The 19,206-nt window shown below is 43.8% G+C and overlaps 2 protein-coding genes across 3 annotated transcripts; both read left to right on the top strand.

Moving 5' to 3' along the window:
* The first annotated feature begins 4,101 nt into the window (after positions 1-4,101).
* Positions 4,102-10,473, top strand: LOC311135975 (centrosomal protein CCDC61-like). 2 transcript variants are annotated; one of them, XM_084170020.1, is made up of 13 exons: positions 4,102-4,289; positions 4,708-4,893; positions 4,982-5,064; positions 5,146-5,306; positions 7,239-7,391; positions 7,486-7,693; positions 7,928-8,010; positions 8,158-8,375; positions 8,583-8,661; positions 8,904-9,095; positions 9,224-9,257; positions 9,350-9,419; positions 9,582-10,473. In XM_084170020.1, exons 2-13 carry the CDS (start codon positions 4,746-4,748, stop codon positions 9,671-9,673), a joined length of 1,521 nt encoding a protein of 506 aa, XP_084026146.1. In that variant the 5' UTR covers positions 4,102-4,289; positions 4,708-4,745; the 3' UTR covers positions 9,674-10,473. The 2 variants fall into 2 exon arrangements, with proteins under 2 accessions (XP_084026146.1, XP_084026145.1); XM_084170019.1 differs by having other exon boundaries at positions 7,928-8,028.
* Positions 10,474-10,814: 341 nt separating this feature from the next.
* On the top strand, positions 10,815-17,936 carry LOC311135898 (inositol-trisphosphate 3-kinase C-like). Its single transcript, XM_084169922.1, has 7 exons — positions 10,815-11,548; positions 13,580-13,679; positions 13,858-14,071; positions 14,249-14,453; positions 17,034-17,135; positions 17,214-17,285; positions 17,390-17,936. Exons 1-7 carry the CDS (start codon positions 11,180-11,182, stop codon positions 17,597-17,599), a joined length of 1,272 nt encoding a protein of 423 aa, XP_084026048.1. The 5' UTR covers positions 10,815-11,179; the 3' UTR covers positions 17,600-17,936.
* Positions 17,937-19,206: the final 1,270 nt, after the last annotated feature.

The following is a 19,206-nucleotide window of genomic DNA, read 5'->3' as shown; positions in this document are numbered from 1 at the left end:
CATCACCAGCTCTGCTAGAGCCTCTGTAAGTGCTCTCCTCTGCTATAGCCTCTAAGACAGGGGTGTCAAACGTACGGCCCGCGGGCCGGATCAGGCCCGCAAACGGGTTTAATCCGGCCCGCGAGATGATTTTGAAAAATATATATATATATTTTTTTTAAATTGTAAAGTATAAAAATGCGCTGCAATTTTTCAATAAAATAAACTGCTGTTCCAATTGCGTCCACTGGATGGCGCAATAGCAATTGTGTTAAGCAAGCAAGCTGTTTATACCGGGGCAGAGCAAGTAGGTCAAGCACGTGCAGCCAATGAGCTACTTTGTTTTGCCCGCGATATTTATTACGGCTTCTACTTTTAACATTATGTGCTTTGGCACCCTCATTGCCCCAATATGTCTCTGTCAAAAAAGAGAAAAGTGGACGCAGAGTGTTCCAAGAAAAATGGTCATCCTATTTAATCACGGAATTGAATGGGAAAGCTGTATGTTTGGTGTGTTCAGAGCATGTTGCAGTGCTGAAAGAATATAACCTTCGTCGCCACTATGTGAGTCTTCATGCCGACAAATATGACAACTTTCAAGGACAGCGGAGATGAGAGAAGGTGAATGAACTGTTGGCGGGTCTGAAGAAACAGCAGTCTGTGTTTACTCACAGCCGAGACATCAGTGACGCTGCAGTGAAAGCTAGCTACCTCATTGCTAATGAAATCGCAGTGGCTTCAAAACCATTTAGTGAGGGTGAATTTGTAAAAACATGCATGATGAAGGCAGCGGAGATTGTGTGCCCTGAAAAGCGGCAGGCTTTTGCAAATATCAGCCTGACAAGAAACACAGTTGCAGACAGGATTTCCGATCTTTCAGTGGATTTGGACAGCCAGTTGAAGCAAAAAGTAAAGTCATTTATTGCGTTTTCGGTTGCAATTGATGAAAGCACGGACATTACAGATGTTGCACAACTGGCCATTTTTTCATCCGCGGAGTTGATGACACATTGACCGTCACCGGGGAGTTCGTGGAGTTGGTGCCGATGACAGATACAACGACAGCAGCTGATATTTTTACCGCACTCGTCGGCGCGCTGGACAGGGTCGGAGTGGACTGGTCCCGCGCTGTCAGCCTGGCTACAGATGGTGCGCCCTCAATGATCGGGAAAAAAGCAGGCGTTGTGACAAAGTTCAGAGAGAAAGTGCAATCTGCAAATGGAGGACGTGATTTTTTGACTTTTCACTGTATTTTGCACCAGGAGGCTTTGTGTTGCAAGTCATTAAAGATGGATAACGTCATGAAGGTGGTCATCCAAACTGTTAATTTCATCCGATCCAGAAGCCTGAATCACCGTCAGTTTGACAGCCTTCTCAGAGAGAAAGACCACATCTATGGCCTGCCATACCACACTGAGGTAAGATGGTTAAGCCGAGGTGCTGTGCTGAGGCGTTTCTTTGATTTACGAGAAGAAATTGAACAGTTCATGGAAGAAAAGGGCAAACCAGTGTTAGAAGTTCATTCCGCAGAATGGATGCCGGACCTTGCATTTATGGTGGATGTTACAGAGCACCTGAATAACTTGAACAAACAGCTGCAAGGGCGCAACAAAGTTGTCACGCAGTATTATGACAGCATACGTTCTTTCAAGTTGAAGCTGTCATTGTGGGAGACGCAACTTGCCGGTGGTGATGCAGCTCACTTCCCCTGTCTGAAAAATGTGTGCGCGACCCAACATGTGGCAGACATGAAGCGGTTCAAAGATAAAATAACGGGACTGTTACGGGAGTTTGAGCAACGCTTTCAGATTTATGTTTATATGTTTTTATGTTGATGTGCTATTGTTTTTAATTGATTTTATTTTATTTGTATATTTAACCTATTCTTGACTCTGTGGTTCTTGCACTTGTTTGGGGAACAGGATTTCATAATTTTTATCTACATTTCTGCCTGAGAAATGACACCCTGATATAGTTCTGTGATCTGTGAAACAGTTCTGTTAATCACTGAGGCATTGTGTGTTTGTGTGTTCTTTTTCTTTAGAATTTTCAAATAAACTTGACGTGTTTTATGATTAATAGTGATGTTGTGCTTGTACTATTTTGGACACACTGTCCTCAGGCTCCAGCTTTATGTTGTATGTTGATCGTATTAAAACAAAGAAAACAATCTGAAGTTGTTGTTTTTAAGTTATATATACCATGATTTTTCCGGTCCGGCCCACTTGGGAATAGATTTTCCTCCATGTGGCCCCTGAGCTAAAATGAGTTTGACACCCCTGCTCTAAGAGGAACCTCAGTACATAACACACTGTCATTTCTTAACTAATATCATTACATCCATTAAAAACATGGCAGGAAAAAAACTGTCAGTGTTTTGATTTGATGAAGATATTGTGAGTAATCATATTCATCTATTTTTATCTTGTTTTGCATTCTGTTGTCTTTTTCATTTTCAGGAGAGCTGATTGATGTGTGGACTACCTGCTCAGGCAGACTGGGAAGGCCATACAGGGCATGGACCCTGACTCGGAGGAGACTGATTTTGAGGACTATGCAATAAACCCACAGTTGGTAGTCTTCTGGATGACTTCTCCACCACCACTCTTGACTTCTCTGCTGCCAGTCCCACTAAAGGCTGCTCCCACTAAAGTCCATCCTGCTTCCTCCAGTGCCAAGTATGCTGCCACCAGAACCTGGCCTGCTTCACCCATAGCCCAGACTGCTGCCAGCCAACTCCACCCCATGCAAAAAACTTGATTGGGTTGATAAGTGGCAACGCGTCACTAGTTTCCATATAGACACTGCTGTACTCCAGCCCTTTTTATATTTTTTTCTAAAATGAGGGTCTTGATTCAATCAGATCGAGCGTTAACTTGCGGTTGATCTTGTGTGTCACAAACCACTCCCTTCCTTCCCACTGGACACACACTGGTTGAATCAACGTTGTTTCCACGTCAATTCAATGAAATTACGTTGACCCAACGTGGAATAGACGTTGAATAGACGTTTGTGCCCAGTGGGTTATTATCCCTAATGCATTAGAAGTTCAAAACGGCGCTAGAAAGTGTAGGCTATTGCATAATTTGCATGTTAATTTGGATGGGGGATTGAAAGCCTATCAGTCTAATCGGGAGTGGGGCCTATAGCCTACAATAGAACATCACGCATTCAATTGTTTGAACTTGTAATGCGGCTGCAGGAACTTCTAACGTGGCTGCATGGGATTTGTCGGATATAAAGTCCCCAGTCGAGACTATAGTGGTTGTTTAGAAAGGTTATTTCTAGCCGAGGCGGGATTCGAACTGGGGACCTTCGGGTCCACTCTCCCCTTCCTCAAACACAGGAAAAAAATGAAAAGTCGCTGGTTCGAATAGTGCCTGCCTGGTGATCCAAATACAGGCCTACTCTGAAGGACTTGTTCTAGTTTTGTGCTTGTATCACAGTATTAGAGAGGCAGGAGTTTTGAGACTACAGAAGACAGACAGACACACACGTGTGTGTGTGTGTGTGTGTGTGTGTGTGTGTGTGTGTGTGTGTCTGTCTGTTTATGGCAGCTCCAACATGTCACATTGTTCCAGTATGGCGTGTGTGTACCTCTCTCATAGCGTTTATCAATATTTAGCACCAGTCCAACCTCCTCCTCCTCCTTGCTCACACAAACACACTAAATCCAGGAACATACACCAGAACATACACCAGCTCAGACACTTTGCGGATCCACCAGGGGTGAAGGGGGGCCAGGGCCATTGTGTACAAGTCCCTAGGGAACAGGGGCAGGGTGTGTGTGTGCTTGTCTGCGTGTGTGTGTTGCAATGAAATAATTCCTACTGACCAAGTGCCCGCCAGCTTACTCTTTTCTGTTTTGGTTGAACAGCTACTACAGTATTTAGCTCGTTGAGGATTTATATCTACAAAGCCGTGTTGTTTATCATGGGGCTCAGCCAGGGCTCAGCATCACTTTCACTAGAGGGCCTCAGAGCTGATGCTGAGCACTGGCGAAATCGTCAAAGCGTTTACTTATGATTGACGGTAGCTCCACCCAATCAGATTTCCTTATATCGTATTTTCGACCAATAGATTTACTTGACATTGTGTAGGGGGTGGTAGTTATACATTCCCGGTTATTGAACCGCTACATTCAACAGTGGCGGCGGCTTCCAAACTGTCAGGTATCAAAGAGGTGTGTACTACTCTGTCATGCCAAAGACACTATCTGACTTCATTCGATATTTTTTATTTTATTTGAAGAAAACAATGCTCTCCAAGGTGTAGCAATTTGGAGTCTTTGTTCGAGCACATCACCACGGGTATGTAGCTAACCTAGCAGATGGAAGCTAGCAAGCTGGCTAACGTTAGCTAGCTAGCTAATTTAGCTATTACCAACACAAACCGTGCAAGCCAACTTGCCCGCTAGTTTGGTTACTTACTTGCTAGCTAGCAGTGGAATTAAACTATCATGCAGTATGATAGTTAGCAGAAAACATCAGTTTATTTGCAAGCCTGCTCGCTAGCTGGTGTAGCTAGCTAACCAGATCAGATGTTGTTGGCTAGTTAAGGTCTCCAGCTAAACTAACGTTAGCTATATTACGTTCCAGTAAAGATTCTTAATCAAATTTTTATCGGCTAGTTACGCAATACTAGGTCTACATTTAGTTTGTCAACATTGATGCCCTGTAGTGGGCATGTGTGAGATGCTGTGATTGCTGGCCTGTCTCGGTCTTGTAGGTCTGTGTAGACGTTGCGACAAAAGACAAGGCAGGGAGATGGAGGTGGGCTCAGTGGTGCATGAGGACATTACTTTCCGAGGAGTGGAGTTTGCTGTGAAGATAGAGCTAGAAGAAGGATTGCTAATAGTCGAGATATCTGATGCAATGACAGCTGACCAGTGGAGGGGAGAGTTTGACCCAGCCTGTAAGTGAAGCGTTAAATTACAATTAATTTATATGGACATTATAGACATGACTATTTATGGTCTTATCATGTTTTCATTGTGTCCCAGACATCGAAGACCTCACTCGCAAAACAGGCAACTTCAAGCAATTTCCCATCTTCTGCAGCATGTTGGAATCTGCTGTTAGTAAGGTGAGTCTGTGAAGCATTAAAGGAAGCTAAAACATGTATGATTTAAAAGTGTTCTGATTATGATGCATGCTTTTTCTTCAGACTAGTGAGTCTGTTACCCTTGACCTCTTGACCTATGCTGACCTGGAGCTCCTGCGGAACCGGAAAGCTGGGGTTGTTGGTCGTCCGCGTGCTCAACAGCAATCTCCTAACCTCAGTGCCAAAAGATACCTCATCCTTATCTACACCGTAGAATTTGACAGGTTTGTCTCTCTTTTAGCGATATCACTACCTTAAGCTTCACTATCAAACTCTGCATGAATCTTACAACTGCGAAATTGCCAAGTTAACCTTTCCCTATCAATTATTTATATAGTGCCTTGAGAAAGTATTCATACCCCTTGAATTATTCCACATTTTGTTGTTACAACCTGAATTTAAAATTGCTTAAAACATGTTTTATCTCACCCATCTACACACAATACTCCATAATGAGAAAGTGAAAACATGTTTTTAGAAATGTTAGTACATTTATTGAAAATGAAATACAGAAATATGTCATTTATATAAGTATTCACACCCCAATGCATTTTAGAATCACCATTGGCAGCGATTTAAGCTGTGAGTTTTTCTGGGTAAGTCTCTAAGAGCTTTGCACACCTGGATTGTACAATATTTGCAAGCTCTGTCAAGTTGTTTGTTAATCATTGCTTGACAGCCATTTTCAAGTCTTGCCATCGATTTCCAAGCCTAATTTATGTCAAAACTGTAACTAGGCCACTCAGGAACATTCAATTTCGTCTTGGTAAGCAACTCCAGTGTATATTTGGCCTTGTGTTTTAGGTCATTGTCCTGCTTAAAGATGAAATGTCTCCCATTGTCTGTTGGAAAGCAGACTGAACCATGTTTTCCTCTAGGATTTTGCCTGTGCTTAACTCTATTCCTTTTATTTTTATCCAAAAAGACTCCCTAGTCCTTACCGATGACAAGCATACCCATAACATGATGCAGCCACCACCATGCTTGAAAATAGTGGATGAGAGTGGTACTCAGTGATGTGTTGTGTTGGATTTGCTCCAAACATAACACTTTGTATTCAGAACATAAAGTTAATTTCTTTGCCACATTTTTTTCAGTTTTACTTTAGTGCCTTATTGCAAACAGGATGCATGTTTTGGAATATTTGTATTCTGTACAGGCTTCCTTCTTTTCACTCTGTCATTTAGGTTAGTATTGTGGAGTAACTACAATGTTGTTAATCCATCCTTAGTTTTCTCCTATCACAGCCATTAAACTCTGTAACTGTTTTAAAGTCACCAGCGGCCTCATGGGGAAATCCCTGAGCGGTTTCCTTCCTCTCTGGCAAATGAGTTAGGAAGGACGTCTGTATCTTTGTAGTGACTGGGTGATACACCATCCACAAGAACTGTTCATGACACACTGTTCACAGCCCTCTTGTTGGCGGAGAGAACATTTTGCAGGTTTAAAGCTTATTTCCTGCAATTCTACACATTTTGTCATGGGGTGCAGAGGAAATTATGTGGTTTTGAAGTACATTTTCTTGCAATTCTATACATTTTGCCATGTCTAATGTGTATTCATTTGATATTTGACTGCAAAATATATGGGCTAAAAAACATTAGCTGACGGGCTAGTTGATCTGGACATTTCTGACAAGTTATAAATGGCTCTCTAAGGTATGCAATGACTGACATGACAAGAGGAAAACTGATATCGAAATTGCACCTTGTGCATTCTACTATTCCAACTTTCAGTGGTTCCTCCCGGTTTGGAGCCACTGTACTAGATGGCTGATAGGGGGCGCAGGGTCTCCCCCACCATTGTAAAAAAAAAAAATGTATTAATGTAAAAAAATTGTTTTGCCATGTTTATTCTATTACAGACACCTTAATGCATGCTTTAAAATTATATTATGTGAGCTAAACAATTTAAAAAATATATATATATATTTTTTAAATCCTTAAAGTATAATTTAAAAAAAAGTAAAATACTTAAATACATGTAATTTTGTCCTTGAAACATTTTATTGAAATACTGTAGAATTCCATTCATTCCTGTGGAGGAATGCTCCTTCTGGGAGTGCCAATATGACCGACCTGTGGCTTCAAAGCCTCTCATTGGCCAATACATAGCATCAGCAATCCAGGGTTTGTATACATCATTGTTCCCTATAGGATCCACTACCCCCTGCCTCTGCCGTACCATGGCAAGCCTGATCCTGCCGCCCTGCAGAAGGAGATCAGAGCTCTGAAGACTGAGCTAAACGCCCTTGCTAACCATGCAGGTCACAAACCAGCAGAGCCAGAGATACGCCGGCTACGGGCAGAGTAAGTTATTATCTATTACACTGTTGTTCTCTAGACTCTTGGCCTCACTCAGGCCAGAGGTTAAGGGCCCTGACTGTTCTCTGTCTGTTGTCAGACTTGCCTTGGTGAGAGAAGAGAAGGAGGCCCTGACCAAGGCTCTGGAGCGTCTGCAGATAGTGGGGGCTGGTTCCACCCCTGGAGGAGGGGCTCGGGGGCTCAGAGAGGTGGTCAGGAGTTTAGAGGACCAGCTCCTCAGAGAGAGGGCCAAGAGTCAGCGCTCAGCCACCAAGAGGGGCCAGGAGCAGCGCCTCCTACTGGAGCAGGTTGGTCCTTGCATGCATCCTATTTCAATTAAGCATGTAGTCTGTAACTTTTATAACTTTGAATAATTCAGCATGACTGGCTTTGTGTTGATGGAAATAATGTAGCAAGTAACATAGATTCCTGCATACCATAAGGCCTTGTGTGAAGTACTAATTTGTGTGCCATTATAAGTAAGATTGCTTGGAGCTGATTCCTCTGTTAAGGTGGTAATTCAGACGTTTCCTGTCTCCTAGTTGGAGGAGCTAAGAGCATCGGAGAGAGCTCTCCGGATTCGCGTTAAGAGTTTGACCAATGAGCTGGCGTTGCTTAGGCGAGGGTTAGTCAATCTAAGCATGTATGTCTTTCCTTTTTCTTTTGTCTCTCTTTCACGTTCACTCACTTTCCTACTTACTTACTGACTCACACACTCCTTATGATACTCTGCCTGTGGCTAATGTTGTATACTATGTGTGTCTGTCTTTAGTAGGTTGACCCCTGCCCTCTCTGGGCGCAGTGCCTCACGGGGTGATGGAGAGATCAGGCGCTCACTGTCCCGGGAGCACAGTTTGGGACGTGTTGTGGTCAGGGCTCGCTCAGGGTCCAGGGAGAGGACAGAAGAGAGGGGTCGAAGGTCAGAAGGCCGTAGGGCAGACTCCTCAGGGCCCCGCTCGCACGTCTCCAGACCCTCACCTTCTCCCACAGGTATCATGTCTTTTCTCTCTTTATTAGACTTTGGAGTTGAAAGGTAATTCAGCTTCATTGCATTGCATTGTTTTTGACTTAGTGTAAGTTTGGTAATGAAAAGGATTCAATCAAAGTTGATGTACCACCAAGTCTGAGTAAAGCTATCAGGGCTTGATTATCTGCTTGGTTTCTTAACTATGAGCTCCCTGTCGTTCCTATTTACAGGTTTGCGAGCACCACGCTTTGACCCCACTGCATATATCCAGGACAGACAGCGCCGACTGAGAGAGGGGGAGCTCAAAATGTCAGTTGTCTCCCTCTATCCATTTAACTGTCATAACTATCTGCAGTGCAAGCTTGTGCCAATTATACCAGTGTTTCATGCATGTGAAACACTTTTATAGTGATTTTCATGTGCTGAAATACAGTCAAGGATTTCAAATGGCACCCATTTTAGTTTAATGCTAATACGAAAACCAATACTGAGTGATACTTTGACTGAAATCACGACTTAACTTGTCCTCCTGTGTTCTCTCTCTCCTTCAGCCAGAGGAAGGTCCGGAGGGACATGTTAGCATCGCCTGTTCTGGAGAGGGGCCGATCTCGGTCCAGGGAGGCTTATCCCCAGCTAACCAGGGCAGGCAGTGGGAGCAGAGGGAGGAGCTTATCAATAGAGAGTAGGAGGAGCAGACAGTCCTCTGAGAATTCATTGGTGGAGTTGGATGAGTTGACAATCAGGTAAGTTATTCTATAACTTGCATCTATATCATATGGTATTACAGTTCAAACTGTGTTTGTTTGAGAAAGTGGGAGATGTTATGTTGCTTTACTGCGTGTTTCAGACAGGTCTTCATTTTGTGTTTCAGAGGAAGGAAGCAGACCTACAATGGTCCAACCATGGTGAGTGCGGTGTGTTCTTTTTACAGCTGGTGATAGACCTTGACTTGACATGTTAGTGTTGAGTGACGAGTGACAGTGATTTCTTTTTGAAGCCCAGAGGAGGAAATTTGACCAGGAATCCCCATTGCAGCACTCCCACACGCAGGATACGATCAGACAAAGGTAACCAGTCCATGCCCTTCTCTCCAATCTAAAGTGTAATCAGAGTCACTTAGCTAAAGAAGTTAATGTAATTTTAATATGAGCCCTGGTAACATTCTGTGTGAGACCCATGCTGAAACCAATGATTTAACATTGGCTGTGTACTGCTTGTCCTTTACCCAGAGGGCTCCATAGATGGGGCTGACCTGTCTGAGATTGATGCCCGGTTGCAGGCCCTACAGGACTACATGAGGGACCTGGACACGGGACACTAAAGCCATCAATTCTGCACACTCCCAATCCTAGGCTGGACAATAAAGTTCAGACGTGTTCAATGTGCTGCAAACTGAGACCAAGGACTACTATCTGTGTCGACACTGTGACTTAACAAGACCACTGCACTACACTATGATATTTTTGCACACAAGCAAACATTATCAACCAATATGCTTATGCAAGTGCAAACGCGGATGCACACACAGCTTATTCTGTCGTCCTCTGGGAGACCGTGCCTGATCTGTGGATAAAGATACCACTGTGAAGGCTGTTAAGCCACTGTTAGTTTGTTGAACTTGAACTGAGGAGTGACTGATTTTATACTGTTGTGACAGTAATACCCCATTTCCCTTTTTATAAAACGAGTGATTGATGAACGCAAAGCTTGTTGTGATGTTTTATTTTATTTTTACTGGATGTATCTCCTCTATTCATCATCACTGCAGCAGCTTTGCCTCTTAGTAGTGTGTCATGTGAGTGAACTAAGTGCAATATCCTCTTTCTCTGCAGTACAGTTATTGTTGCTTGGATGGGCTGAAGGTTCCTCCTTAGGGATTTACTCAAGGGGCAGCTGCCACTACAGCTGGCTGGGTGTCATTAATTAACAGCGAACCTTCCAGGCCTGGACCCTTCCATTCCTGGGTGAGCAGCTGGATAAGCTGCTTCCATCTACTACTGTAGGAGGATGAGAATATTGGATGAAGTTGACAGGCCTTTTGTGCTGTTTTTGGGAAGGGAGTTTTCGTTTTTAGATTTGACCTCTGCTGCTAATAAAATGTCAGATGCTTTCCACTTAACTAAATCACCATCTATCAGAAGTTGTTTCTTAGAGGATCATTCACAACTTTACACATTTAAACATTGAATGTACTCTCATTCAATGGGTTTTAGTTATGAATGCAAAGTGCTCTGGTTGTGTAGCACGTGCTAAATACATTATAAGCATTTTAAACTAAAATGGCAAATCTCCAGAAAATAAAGGCAAGACTAGTTCGTTATCATAAACTGAGCTACAGCCCCATGGCAAGACAGCCACTAATCGGTGATTAACATGGACAACGCAGTAGTTTATGGGTGGGGTTAACTGGGTCAACAGGGAGTGGCTAAAGAATAACAAATGCTGTTCTAGCACCCCTGCGTGGTGACGAAGAATTATTGCCAGCATCTGGTTGGAAACGTTTGGTCGTGGTTATAAAAATGTGAATGTTGCTAATTAAAACATCTCCGAGACATAGCAATATCTGCGTTATTTCCCGTGCAAAAGGTAATGTAACAATAGGCCTGTTTGGGTAGTTAAACTGTTTTGGATGGTTCAAAGGGGCATCGAGTTGCTGAGATCAGCCAGGTTATTGTTTCCCTTCATTCGGAGATAAAATGCACGGTGGCTCTCTCTTTTCGTTTGGATTATTCGTTCCGCAGCAGCGAAATCAGGTGAGGCTGCACTCATTCACCGCTAAATTACCGATGAGGATGAATAAAACGCAGTGACCACAGCTCATACCCCGATGAGCATGGGTGATATGAAGCACAGTTCCCCAAACGCATCCGGGGATCGAGTATGGTCGGCAGACTCTACAAAACATGCTGCTGATTTCCTCTCACATTGCGAAAACGCACACGAAAACGATCCACAACTGGTGGTCAAATGTAATGCGAGCCCATGCCGAATTGAATTGGAGTCCATCAGGGTTAGCGGGATCTCCGTTGGCTCTCATCCCGACGAGGATTCGATTTGCTCGGACAGTGGGTTCGGGGGCTCCCCCGCATCACTAATACTCAGAAAGCTGTCAAACGCCTCATCGTCTGGGTTGTCACCCGTCTCGTCTTTTGAAGAATATGAGGACGACCGCGGCTTTCCTGATGAGGTCCCCCGGGTGAGTGTGTGCAGGGTAACATTTGGGGAGTGCGCCCCTGTGAAGGAGAGGGCCCAACCAATATTATGGTAATGATCTCATACTCTTATCAGCTGCCATATGATGAGACCGATCAGCATGAGTCTGAAATAATGTAACATTCTGCTCAGGAAGATGCAGGTGTCATTAAATGATCTGTTTAGAACTGGCTTTGGCTCAACAGTTCTGCTTAGTTTAGTCTAAACTGCTGGAAATGAGGGCAACTTGTGATTTCTCCAGTCCCAGTAAATCTCCATCTGTCATGCCTGTAAATCTTATGCCTTTTCTGTTACTTTGAAGGCACTAATACTGGGTGTGTTTGGGAGCTAACCTCTGGGGAAAAGAAGTCCACACTGGCACAGAAACTCGAAACACTTGTGATCTGTCTCCTATGTGCCCTCTCTCGCTTCCTTTCCTCGTCCCTCTGTATCTACAGACAGAGGCTCAAAGCCTGTCACTGTATAGGCTGAGCTGGGGATAGTATAGTTTTATTATGCTAGTAGCTATAGAACCTTTTAGGGCCTTAAAGAGTATTAGACTGATACAGAGATGATTACAGAATGTAGCACCAGGGTGTTGCATCATGTCTACTAGCCAACACTCAACAGTGTTATATAGTGACCGTTTGAGTATTGTCTGCATGAGCTAAGGTTTTCCACCCTCTCATTCCCTGATACTATGCAGGCCTCTCCCTTGGCATCCATAATTCATGGTTTTTATCTGCGTTGGCTGCCCATTATCCTACAATTGACAACATGCAGGAGAGAGGAATGGGTGATAGAAAAAGAATGGGCATAGATGTGTAGGGATAATATTAGAGATTGGGGAAAGATGGGACAATTATTCTTTGAAATCTCATTTTATTTGTATAGAAAAAAAGTAGTCTAGTTCTAGTAAACTAAGGATTGAAGTACAATAAGGTTTGGTCAACTCCTTGAGGTGTACACTCTCCTTGCCTGGGGGTTTGTAAGGGGTAGTTTCAGGTGTAGCTGCAGGCCACTACACTAATAGAGAACAGATTGGGCAAGTATTTCCACACAAACGCATATCCTCATCTGTACATACTATTGGGGGACACGTTTAGAGTATTGTGAATCTACAGAGACCTAGAGCAGAACAACAAACTCAACACCCACTGTGCATACTCACTGTGGTTTCTAACGTGTGGGTGTGGTCCATAGTTTTCTCAAGTTCACTACAGCTTTGATCAAAACAAGTCCAGCAGCCTGTAAATTTTTGAATGTGTGCAGCTGTTGCACTAACTATTAAAAATATTGTGTAGTCAGGACATTACTGTTCCAGCTGGTTGATAGGTGTTATTAGGTAGGTAATGTTAAGCGTAGCACAGAGAATTGTCGACCAACCTTTACTTGGCGATACTTCCTTAATTCCCAACTTGGAAGACAACACGTGTTCTAAACTTCCATGTCTAGTTCGTTTTGAATTTAGAAAATGCTCCATTATTAAATAATTTGTTGGATTACTTCATGGAGCAGAACATTTATTTTATTTAATAACGGAGCATTTTCAAAAAAAAACTTACAAAAAACTGAAACTAGACATGGAAGTTTAGAACACGTGTTGTCTTCCAAGTTGGGAATTGAGGAAGTTTCGGCAAGTAAAGGTTGATCTAAAATTCTCTGTGCTACGCTTAACATGACCTACCTAATAATGCATATCGGCCAGCAGGAACAGTAATAAAGGTCTGACTAGGCAATATTTTTAATAGCTACTGTTGCATAAGATCCCAGCCCAACCTCTCCTACATGTCTTGGCTCAGTCTGGTGGTCGGTCAATGGCTGTTTCCATAGAGACGCTCAGCCATAGGTTAGAAAGTTGTGTGACTGGGTCTGAAGTCTGAGGTTGTGTTGTTCTCATGACAGTGTCTCTCAGTGGAGTCACAAGGGAAAAGGAAAGACAGAGGAGGGACTGTAAGCTAGAGGTGTTGTACTGTACGCTAACGAATGGGGCTGTGAGGTGTAATGTGCACGATTACTTGCTCTCCCCATGCAGAGCATCACATGGAAGAAACCCATAAGCACAGGGACCTTGTCTCCCCTCTCCGTGCCCCCCAAGAAGCCACAGCCCTGGGTGCAAGTGGTTGGACATGCAGGTTGGTTCTTTGTCGGCCTTTCTTTCATTGGTATTTTTCTGCCTTGATGGTTTTGAAGTTAGTCTTTCTTACTGCTAATAAAAGATGGCTGTGTAGTACCAAATGTGTTTTGAAAGTATAACACTCCTAGTCTCTTCCCTCTCCACCCTCTTGCCCCTGCTCATGGCTGGCGGGCCAGGGAGCTTCCATGCAGGGGACTATGGGATGCTGCTGAAGCGCTACACTGAGGGGGAGCAGCAGTGCCTGCAGAGGCTGATGGAGGACTCTCTGAGGCCCTTCGTACCATGCTACCACGGAGTGGTGCAGCGGGCCGAGCAGGACTACAACATGATGGACGACCTGCTCACTCACTTCAACTCCCCCGCCATCATGGACTGCAAGATGGGCACCCGGTGTGTGTGACTGTGTGATTCAGAGACACTGGGAGCTGGTTTACCCTGACCCAGATTAAACCAACCTCTGGGCTAAAGTGTTCTTTTGAGTCCAGGAATAGGCAAACCGACTCTGGGTGTGTTGTCTTGTCTTGTGATGAGTATGTGTATATAATATTGAGTTGTCTGCTCTGTTAGGACATACCTGGAGGAGGAGCTGACGAAGGCTCGGGAGCGGCCCCAGCCTCGTCAAGACATGTATGAGAAGATGGTGGACGTGGACCCAGAGGCCCCCACTGCAGAGGAGCAAGCCCTACAGGCAGTACTCAAGACCAGATACATGCAGTGGAGAGAGACCCTGAGCTCCACCACCACTCTGGGTTTCCGCATCGAGGGAATCAAGGCATGGACACGCACACAGACAAATGCAGGGAGATAAGTTGGTTAGATGTATTGCTCCATTGTGTTTCAATGGCTTAAGTGCTGTATGATTGGAGCCAAGGTTGTTGAACTTTGGAAGAGAAATGACATCTTAGTCATTTAGCAGACAAGGATTTATTTAAGGTTTTTCTTTAAAGAGTTAAGGTTTCAGACGTTAGAAATATCTGAATAGAACTTACATCATACTTTTTCATTGCTTCCTCATACTATAGCCTCAACCATTAGTTTTCTACAATCTTTCTTTCAATGCTTGAACATTTGCGTCAGAGTGAGAGAGAACTTCCCTCTGGTTTTTTTTACCTGCATAGTCCTAGAGATAAGGAAGCAGGGATTGACTTAGAGGGTTGCCTATTGCCTGGTGCAAGTGCACTGAGCAAGCAGCCAGCAGCATACGACCCTGCATCCCACTGCTGGCTTGCCTCTGAAGCTAAGCAGGGTTGGTCCTGGATGGGAGACCAGATGCTGCTAGAAGTGGTGTTGGAGGACCAGTAGGAGGCACTCTTTCCTCTGGTCTAAAAAAATATATAAAAATGCCCCAGGGCATTGATTCGGGACATTGCCCTGTATAGGGTGCTGTCTTTCAGATGGGACGTTAAATGGGTGTCCTGACTCTCAGTGGTTACTAAAGATCGCATGGTGTTAACCCCGGTGTCCTGGCTAAATTCCCAATCTGGCCCTCATACCATCATGCCCTCCTAATCATCCCCAGCTTCCAATTGGCTCATTCCTCTCCCCTGTATCTATTCCTCAGGTCGTTGTTGTAAATGAGAATGTGTTCTCAGTCAGCTTACCTGGTAAAACAAAAACTGCTCTGAGGTTGCCCCAGCTGATAAAAAATAAATACAACTCTAAACTGCAAAGAATTCCACTAGGCCTAGCTTAAAACGGATAGTTTTGGTTCATCCCCATTGTTTTGTTTAAGTGAAAGACTGATCATTTCAGACTGCTCTGGGATTTTCCCATTAGGCAGGGGATAAAAAAACAACCATACTGCAAATAATTTCAATAGCCTAACATAGGACCTATACTGGGGCCCAAGTTTGATTGAAATGAATAGGAGCGTCTCACACTTGGCAAAAGTTGCGTGTCCAATGTCGCTAGCAGGTCAGTCAAAAATATATATTTTTCTGTCTCCTCCCTGTTGTTTAAGGGACTGAAGAGTTATGGCATTTCTGCGTGTAAACAACTATTTCCAATTTTTTGGGCAAGTGGCCATAATCTTCGGACAACCAAAGAATACTCCTGACTTGCCCGATAGGCAAGTGCCTTTCAGACCTAAATGTAATTCCCTGAGGATGTTGCCAAAATAATTGTATGTAAAGGTGCCTGTTTGGGCATGTATGTCTCATGCACGGTTACCTCAAATTATTGGCACCCTTGATAAAGTTGAGTAAAAAATACTGAGCTATATTGTATGCTCCCCCAAAAATGTTTTTGTACTAATACAATTGTTAAGAGAAAAATATTGTTTAACAAGTAATTGGGAGAAAAAAATCTCCAGATGTAAAAAATGTTGGCACCCCTGTTTTCAATACTTTGTGCACCCTCCCATTGTGAGGATAATGGCACTTAGCCTTTTTCTATATTGTTTTATGAGATTGGAGAACACATTAGGATGGATCTTAGACCATTCCTCCATACAGAATCATTCCAGATCCTTGATATCCTTCGGTCTGCCCTTATGGACTGCCCTCTTCAATTCAAACCACAGGTTTTAAATGGGGTTCAAGTCTGGAGACTGAGATGGACATTGCAAAATGTTGATTTTTGTGGTAAATTAACAATTTCTTTGTAGATGTTGATGTGTGCTTGGAGTCATAGACTTGCTGCTACGTTTCAGCCTCCTGGCATTGGCAACTGGGTTTTAGGCTAAAATGTCCTGGTACTTGGTAAAGTTTATGATGCCGTTGACCTTAATAAGGGCTCCAAGATCAGTTGAAGCAAAACAGCCCCATAACATCAAATATTCACCACTATATTTTACAGTAGGTATGAGGTTCATTTCTGCTTATGAATCCTTATTTCGCGGTGAAAGCCACCACTGGTGTTCGTGGCCAAACGGCTCTATTTTCATATCATCTGACCATAGCACCTGGTTCTAATCCAAGTGCCAATGCTTTTTAGCAAACTCCATGTCTTTACATTTGTTGGTTGCTCTTAATAAAGGCTTTTTTATGGCAACCCTTCCAAATAGCCTATTGACATGGAGATGGTGTCTAATTGTAGATTTTGAGACTTGGTGACCTCAAGATGTGACCAAGTTCTGTTACAGGTTGAGAGAATGCCAAGAGTGTGCAAAGCTGTCATCAAGGCAAAGGGTGGCTATTTGAAGAATCTCAAATATAAAATATATTTTGGTTAGTTTAAATTTTTTTTGGTTACTACATGATTCCATATGTGTTATTTCATAGTTGTATTGTCTTCACTATTATTCTACAATGTAGAAAATAGTAAAAAATAAAGAAAAACCCTTGAATGAGTAGGTGTTCTAAAACTTTTGATGTGTAGTATATGTCTACAACATTGTTAAATCCCTGTGTAGAAGGCTGATGGTGTGTGCAACACAAACTTCAAAAGGACCAAGAGCAGAGAAGAGGTGATGCAGGCACTGCAGGACTATGTGGGCTGCAATGCCCTAATTCTGGTGAGTGTGTGTCGCTCTTAATCTTACCCCCTTCATCCCCCTTCCTCTCAGGATTACATTTCTCGTCTCCATTTTCAGAAGGGATATCTAAGACGACTGAAGGAGCTTCGACAGGTGTTGGAGACATCCGACTTCTTCAGGACACACGAGGTAAGCTGTTTTGCACTGCTTTCGCAGTATAATGGATGCTTTGCATGTCTTGATGCTGGTCTATGTATGGAGAGGTGCACACTAGCATCTGTCTCTCTCTGTAGGTGGTGGGCAGCTCCCTGCTTTTTGTGCATGACAGTACAGGGAAGACTGGAGTATGGATGATTGATTTTGGGAAGACTGTTCCCCTGCCGCCGCCTCTCACCCTGGACCACCACACCCCCTGGGAAGAGGGCAACCGAGAGGACGGGTACCTGTGGGGGCTGGACAACCTCATCGATGTCCTGACTGACATACTGCCTCACCTGAACTGAACCTCAATCTGACTGACACAGGACCTCATCCCAACCAAAACTCCCTCTCCCACCTGAACCATACAGTATCTGAATGGCCATCTCACCTTTCACCTTAGAAGGTTGGACAACCAAGAGACTGTTCACACATTGGACTTGGATTCTGTGTTGGTGTTTTTAACCACATCATTAATGATGTTAGTTACTAGTGTACGTTTTTGTAAGAGAGCTTTATAGATAAAAAGAAAGCAATGAATTGACCTACGTGACTTCAATGAGGGCCAGCCTATTTTCTGGTAAAGAATGCAGTGATGTGTACTGAACCTGTCACCCATAATAAAGTGTAGTGCGCTATGATAAACTGCATCTAATGGGTTTAATGTAATGTCAGCTGCATTCATATACAGTGCATTCGGAAAGTATTCAGACCCCTTGACTTTTTCCACATTTTGTTATGTTACAGCCTTATTCTAAAATGGATTAAAAATAAATAATCTCATCAATCTACACACAATACCCCATAATGACAAAACAGAAACAGTTTTTTTGAAATGTTTGCAAATGTATTATAAATACAAAACTGAAATATTACATTTACATAAGTATTCAGACCCTTTACGCGGTACTTTGTTGAAGCAGCGATTACAGCCACGAGTCTTCTTGGATATGACGCTTACAAGCGTGGCACACCTGTTTCTCCCATTCTTCTCTGCAGATCCTCTCAAGCTCTGTCAGGTTGGATGGGGAGCGTCGCTGCACAGCTATTTTCAGGTCTCTCCAGAGATGTTTGATCGGGTTCAAGTCCGGGCCCTGGCTGGGCCACTCAAGGACATTCAGAGACTTGTCCCGAAGCCACTCCTGCGTTGTCTTGGCTGTGTGCTTAGGGTTGTTGTCCTGTTAGGTGAACCGTTGCCCCAGTCTGAGGTCCTGAGTGCTCTGGAGCAGGTTTTCATCAAGGATCTCTCTGTACTTTGCTCCATTCATATTTCCCTCGATCCTGACTATTCTCCCTGCCGCTGAAAAACATCCCCACAGCATGATGCCGCCACCACCATGCTTCACCGTAGGGATGGTGCCAGGCTTCCTTCCGACGTGACGCATGGCATTCAGGCCAAAGAGTTCAATCTTGGTTTCATCAGACCAGAGAATCTTGCTTCTACTGGTCTGAGTCCTTTAGGTGTCTTTTGGTAAACTCCAAGCGGGCTGTCATGCATTTTACTGAGGAGTGGCTTCCGTCTGGCCACTCTACCATAACGCCTGATTGGTGGAGTACTGCAGAGATGGTTGTCCTTCTGGAAGGTTCTCCCATCTCCACAGAGGAACTGGAGCTCTGTCAGAGTGACCATCGGGTTCTTGGTCACCTCCCTGACCAAGGCCCTTCTAGGAAGAGTCTTGGTGGTTCCAAACTTCTTCCATTTAAGAATGATGCCACTGTGTTCTTGGGGACCTTCAGTGCTGCATAAATAATTTGGTACCCTTCCCCAGATCTGTGCCTCGACACAATCCTGTCTCTGAGCTCTACGGACAATTCCTTTGACCTCATGGCTTGGTTTTTGCTCTGACATGCACTGTCAACTGTGGGAGCTTATATAGACAGGTGTGTGCCTTTCCAAATCATGTCCAATCAA

Source organism: Coregonus lavaretus, assembly GCF_964263955.1.
Source record: "Coregonus lavaretus genome assembly, chromosome: 10".
Lineage (NCBI taxonomy): Eukaryota > Metazoa > Chordata > Actinopteri > Salmoniformes > Salmonidae > Coregonus > Coregonus lavaretus.
This window is presented reverse-complemented; position numbering and strand designations above follow the sequence as displayed.

Excerpts from the sequence above, each read along its gene's own strand:
- LOC311135975 (XM_084170019.1), top strand. The coding sequence starts at position 4,746 with ATGGAGGTGGGCTCAGTGGTGCATGAGGACATTACTTTCCGAGGAGTG. Across the intron at positions 8,376-8,582 it reads ACCCTCACCTTCTCCCACAG|GTTTGCGAGCACCACGCTTT; the intron begins GTATCATGTCTT and ends TCCTATTTACAG. Across the intron at positions 9,096-9,223 it reads TTGGATGAGTTGACAATCAG|AGGAAGGAAGCAGACCTACA; the intron begins GTAAGTTATTCT and ends TTTGTGTTTCAG.
- LOC311135898 (XM_084169922.1), top strand. The coding sequence starts at position 11,180 with ATGAGCATGGGTGATATGAAGCACAGTTCCCCAAACGCATCCGGGGAT. Across the intron at positions 14,454-17,033 it reads TCCGCATCGAGGGAATCAAG|AAGGCTGATGGTGTGTGCAA; the intron begins GCATGGACACGC and ends ATCCCTGTGTAG. Across the intron at positions 17,286-17,389 it reads ACTTCTTCAGGACACACGAG|GTGGTGGGCAGCTCCCTGCT; the intron begins GTAAGCTGTTTT and ends CTCTCTCTGTAG.